General features: G+C 38.8%; 1 protein-coding gene across 1 annotated transcript in view; it reads left to right on the top strand.

Moving 5' to 3' along the window:
- Nucleotides 1-2,637: 2,637 nt before the first annotated feature.
- The window catches only part of LOC122815816, a 152,856-nt gene continuing 149,053 nt past the window's right edge, over nt 2,638-6,440 (top strand). The window contains exon 1 of the mRNA XM_044088618.1: nt 2,638-3,010. Coding sequence (XP_043944553.1) covers nt 2,728-3,010 — 283 coding nt within the window. The 5' untranslated portion in view covers nt 2,638-2,727. The remainder of the gene's footprint in view (nt 3,011-6,440) is intronic.

Here is a 6,440-nt window from a genome sequence, read left to right as displayed (position 1 = left end):
GACCTAGCTTCTGCAACTCTCACCATGTGGGTTCTGTCCATGAGCCAGTTGGCAACCCATCTTGTGACGTAGGGATTTATGTTCAGGCAGGTGAGCTTGTCTATAATACCAGAATGGGGAATGGTGTCGAAGACCTTTGTGAGGTCTAGGTAGGCTGTGTGTACCACTTTTCCCTCATCTATAGCCTTGGTAACTGTCTCAAAGAAGTCCACCAGGTTTAGGAGGCATGATCTGCCCTTAACAAAGTCGAACTGGGTAGGGTCCAGTGTTTGGAGGTTCCCAATGTCTCTGTTAATGAGTTCTATGATGATGCGCTCCATAGCCTTGCAGACCAAGCTAGTCAGGCTTATAGAGCAATAGTTCCCAGGGTCTGTTGTGGCTCCACCTTTGTGAAGTGGAATAACTGCTGCTGTGCTCCACTCTATGGGTATGTAGCCTGTGGAGAGGCTGAATTTGAACAGTGTGTTGAGGTGAGGGGTTAGTTCATCTTTGGGCTCATGTAGGACGCAGCCTGGGACACCGTCCAGTCCCATTGATGCTGTGTTTTTGGCTTTGGAGAGGGCTGTTTTAACCTGAGTGTCTGTGATTTCAGGGACTCCACATTCTTCTGGTATAGTTATGGGCCCTCTTGGGGGTGAGAAGGGGGTGAAGTTTGCGCTGAACTTGTCTGCCAGGATATTGGCGATATTAGTCGGTACAGTGTATTTTATGCCATTCTGCACTAACTCTGAGCATTGCCACTTAGATTCTTGACATAGCTAAAGAATGCCTTGTGGTTATCTTTGGAGTCCTTGGCAATTTTTCTTTCAAAGCTCACCTTGGATGATTTTATGAGGGATCAAAGTTTCTTGCTGATACTAATCAGGGATGTCTTCCCTTCTTGGGATTTTACTCTTTTCTGTACTAGTTTCCTCCTTTTATTGTGTAGCTTGTTTATGGCAGGAGTCCACCAGACTGGTTTCCTTTTCTTGGAGGAGTGAGTCTTGGTTTTGCTTGCGATGACATGATCCATGCATTCTTGTAGGTGCCCATAGAATGCATTAGTGAAGGATTTTGCAGCTTGGACAGTGTTATCCTTCAGCATGGGGGCTTTAAAACTTTCCACCTCGGTCTTAAGTAACGTGAAGTTTGCTTTTGAAAAGTTTTTCACTGTGTTTTTTTTTTGTCCAGGAGGGGGGTGGAATGTGGATATCCAAAGTGATTTCTTTGTGGTCAGATCTAACCAGAGAGGGGTTGACCTCCGGTGTGGAACACCGGTTGCCCATGTTGGTGATGACCAGGTCCAATATGGTGTCACCTCTGGTGGGTGTGTTGACCAGTTGAACCAGGGCGTTTGAGTTTATAAATTCTAGGAAATGTTGGGCAAGGGAGTTAGTACTTGAGTAGTTCTTACAGTTAATGTTTGGGTAATTGAAATCACCCAATATTAGGGTGTTTGGTAGGACCTTTATGTTTCCCAGTGTTTCCAGAAATGTGGAATGGGGGTACTGGGACATGGTGGGTGATCTGTAGCAAGCTACAATTTGAATTGCAGTTTTGCCCATTGTTAGTTGCACGTGGATGATCTCTGAAGCATCGTGCTATGCCACTAACCTGGAGGTGTGGGTATTCTTGATGAATATGGCTATGCCCCCGCCTTTTGTATTTCGGTTTGGGTTCTGTGGCCAAAATGTATGGTATGAGTTGTAGCCTGGTAGTGCTGGGGTACTCTCTGGAGCCTTAAACCAGGTTTCTGTTACTGCACATATATCAATTTTCTCCATACTGAGGAGTGCCTCGAGTGTATGCATTTTGAGGTTCAGACTTCTGGCATTGAGTAGCATTACCCTCAGTTTTTTATCACTTGTGCTGTTTACGGCAGTGGGTTTGTCTTTTGACCCTTGCCTAAAAAAGGCACTATGGGGGTGGCAAGAGCCCTGGCCAGTATTCGAAAGCCTAAGGGTGACAGGTGCAAGCCATCTCTAGTGAACTAGCGTGGCTTGTCAAGCATGTCGTCCCAGGTGGACAGACACTGTATCCCCTTTGAATGACACCAGAAACTTAGCCAATTGTTGAAATTGAGAATTTTTTCTTTATACCGTGGTATCATTCTTGGTGAGGGCAGGATGCTACTCAGGGTCAGGGTCATACCGGCCTGGGCTATGTGATCAGAGAGCTCTTCCATGTCTCTTTTCATGTAGTCCAGAGAGGTACGGCTCAGGTCATTCACACCAGCGTGGACAATGACAGAGTCATATTTGTACTTGTTCTGTAGTGACCTAAGTGCTTGTGCTATGTGGCGGATCCTGGCGCCGGACAGGCAGCTAACAGTAATCTTCTCCTTATTCAGCTTAGTGAATCTAGAGAGAGAAAGTAAGGTGATACCTGTGGTGAGTTTATAGGTGAGATAAGTTAGACATATCAAATAGACAGAAATCATCTGCAGAGGAAAATAGATAAGATATGTGTGACAAAACCAATACAGCTGACGATGTACATGAACCTGTCAATCAGTAATGCAGTGCCATGCAGTGTAATTCTAAAATGCATTCAGTTCAAATGTGTTTTCTATTGACTTTTTCCAATCAATATACTTCATATTAATGTTTTTTTCATATTTTTAAAATGTGAATTTTTCTTTTTATTTCAGCAAAAGACAATTGTAATTTTGAACTAAATGTGCACAATGAAACAGTAAATGGACTGGAAAGTAAATCAGTTCTATTGAATGTCTCCTACTGTTCATCAATGGATTTAACTGTTTTTGGAATATACTGGTACTTCTCTGGTAATGAAATTGGGTATAGCAAATTTAAAAAAGTGTCATCGGGGACTACACATGATGACCCTCAATATGACATAAGTAAATTAATTGTTAAGACCTACCTAAACAGAACAGATATCCTTAAGGAAAATGGTTCACTTTTACTTCACAACTTAAAGCTAACTGACAGCGGAGAATATACTGTCAAACTTGAAGGAGAAAAAATAAGTACCAAAAAGTTGGTCCTGAAGGTGACTGGACATCAAGGTAAGGGAAAATGCTAGATATATTTTAGCAATAATTTTCATTACAGCTCATTTGAGCATTTAAGTTGCTTTATCTTACTTAGTTGGATATAAATTATTGTTGAAGTTTCTGTAGTATTCCTTTTATTCACAATGATAATTAATGCTTTAAATGGTGTATTTATGGTATTGTACATTTTCCACCTACAACAGCTCACACAACATATTTTTCTAAATATAACACCAACTATTAGTCTACAAAAGGTCACACATATTCATGTTCGGGAGAGTTCATCAAGCTATAGGACTAATTATGAATTAATGACTATGGTTTTCTGAAATATAATACTCATAATTGACTAAACAGGTCTACATCCACTATGACTTTCATCACCATAAGCTTTTGGGGTGGGATAATTTGGAAGAATGTCTCTTACCTGCGTATTGCAATAGTTTTACAGTATGAAGGCTGTTTGGTGCAGTCAAGAGGTTTCCTTTCTCCAGAATGAAGGCAAATAATTTTTGTTGAATTGTAGTAGAGGATCATATGTCATCCAGCTATGATTTTGCTAATCATGACTTAGAAAGATCTCACACTCCTTGTGTAAGCATTTAATAAAGTGCATGTATACTAATGTTACATATAAATGTACATTGTATATGCAGTATGCTGTACAGAATAATAAATAGCAAGTTGCATAATCAAGTCTATCTACTGGACTACAGCCAATCCCAATGATCCAAAAACCAACCCTTTTCTAAATTCTTTGATGTCTATTTTGTAAAATGCACCTTCAAGGTCAGCATATAGTAGAAAGAATCATGCATTTTCCAAATATTGAGACCCAACAGACCCAGCTTACGTTTATCATTCTAAAGTATAATTTACTTAGTATCACTATCATTATGTTATTAGTCACTTACTAACATTGATATAATGATGGGTTTCAAATGGGATTGTTCACATTGCAATTATCAGAACTTGGTTGTGGAAAAGTACATTTACCTTATTCTTGGTTCAAGATGGACTCTGGAGGGTTACAATTAAATTAGAATGCTTCAGGGTGAGATGCATTGCATTTTCATGAGGGCGGTGCTGTGGATATAGCCAGTCAATTCACATATTTTTAAATGCTACAATACAAAACAACTAAAACTGACACAACAACAAATAGGCAAACATAAATCAACAAAATTACTTCACCACACAATAAGGTGCCTTGGTGAAGACTTCAAAGAAGTTCAATAAAACTAATGAACCCTTCTGAAAGTTTTGCTGAGGCACCAGAGAGTTTAATAAAGTGCTTGTACTGGTTTCTGTTTGCCCATTTGTTGTCTTATCAATTCATGATTATTTCTACTTCTTGCCATCAGACCACCTACCTGATTTGTATAACAGCAAGGAATAGGAAGCCTGCAAATTTTCAAGAGTAAAGAGAAATGACTAGTCATTGTGAACGGGGTTCATCAGATTGTAGTTTATTAGACCCTGGCTGTACAAAAGCACATTCATCAAAATTCAGCCAAGAAGCTTTCTTTACTCTGTCCTTAGTGGCAAAACTGGAAAGTGCTCAGCTCAGCAACTACAATTTTGCTCAACATATGACTATCAACACAACAAGAAGAAATCTTGATGATTGGATGGGAAATGGAAAGTTCCCCTGGGGATCACTCCAGTGGCTCTACTTGATAGAGGTACCGGGAACTAACTTTGGGCAGCATGATGCCAGGGGACTTCTATGGGCTAGGCTTGTAAAGGCTCCAGGGCCACTGGCCTAGTACACACCTATGAGCCTATGAAGAAGCATTCTACATTACGTAATACAGTACATAAGAATGGTAGACTGCCTAATCATTTTTCTAAGCTTTGTAAGTCTAGAGATAAGACAAAAAAGAACAGAAAAAAATGTTTTGCAAGTAATCAATGTAAATGAAACTGATGGCTCTGCAGTAGCTGACTTAAATATTTCATTGACTCATAGAAATGTTCTCTATTTAATGATTTCTTTGTGAATCCAATTAATATGTGTTGAAAACTATGTGTCCTTTCATCACTCAGCATAGGTAATCATCAGTCACAACTGTAAAATCACTGGACTGAAAAGCTCTCGATTAAGTGGAGACTTGTTTTATTTAAGCTATACATCAAATCAGAATATGATTTCATAACTGAGAGCAAATTCAGAGAAATGGACTTTAAGCACTATCAGTGTCTAAAGCTTCATTACAGATTGTTCAAAAACTGGAACCTCTGTGTTAAACAATAATACCATGTTGAGTGTATAAAAATAGACAATTCAACTTACTGTTTCATGTTGTGTCAGTACAATAATCACATATTTTGGGAAGGTCAAATTGTGAGCAAATGGGCATAATGAAGACAACGTATAGTGTGCAGATGAAATGCAGAACATTAGAGACCACAGTGAAGTCAGTCAAGATGATTCACAAATTTGCAGGAACTATGATTCATTTAATGAAGCAGATGATTGTCACAGTAACAGAGGCAATGATTTGCTGTCTCATAGAGAACATGATCCCCACGTTTTTGAAGCAAGTCATTTGCACTGCCACAGAACCATTAATCTGCAGACTCATGAGATGGAAGTGCCACATATTTGTGCAGTAGTCTTAGCAGTCTGTAGTGAAGAAAAATCACAGCATGCATACAAACAATTCAATTATAATGTTTCACTTGATATTTTGGACAATATGTCAACTTGTTTACCAACTCCAGATGTAGTCTAGGATAATACTGTATAAAGATAAACATGGAAATGACCTCACGTCTTGTTGCACTGATAAAAGAAAGTACCAGAGAAGCAAGATGAAAAACTATAAAGGAAAGCAAGTAGACAGAAGACATGTGAGTTATTGCCAGACAAACTGAACATATCCCATGAGTCAATATCATAATGACTGTTTTCATATCTGATAAAATGTGGACATGCTTTGATCCACTAGTATAGAATAAATCATCTTGGGGAGGAGTATTACTTTATGATAACAGTCAAAGAAGTAGTGTATATGATACATAGAAACAAATACTTTTCTGTTAAATACCAACCAGCGTTTATGCCATATCAAGATGATCTCTGTCAACTACAGGCTGTGCACCTCTAATAACCAGTGGTGAAACACAGATTGCTCTACATACCATTTGGAATTTTTCAGCTCTAGAGACATTTCAAAGGGATGAGGCACAGATGCTTGAAGACGCAGGGTGTGTCATCATCATCATAGATGAAAGTGTATTGTAAGGTGAAATTCATAGTTGAAATGACTGCTTCACTGGCTGTGATTCACCAAATTAAATTGAAAAAAATTGCATATCAATTATATGCAATCAATATAAACTACAAGGGGCATTTTTTTTAATTAGCCAAGGTATTCATCCAGGTCAAACAAAAGTAAGGGCCATGACCTGTACAAAGTATTTTGGTAAATAATAG

The sequence above is a fragment of the Protopterus annectens genome, chromosome 11.part0 (assembly GCF_019279795.1).
Source record: "Protopterus annectens isolate FY-2018-M chromosome 11.part0, PAN1.0, whole genome shotgun sequence".
Classification (NCBI taxonomy): domain Eukaryota; kingdom Metazoa; phylum Chordata; order Ceratodontiformes; family Protopteridae; genus Protopterus; species Protopterus annectens.
Note: the sequence above shows the minus strand (reverse complement) of the source record. Positions and strands in the feature narration are given on the sequence as shown.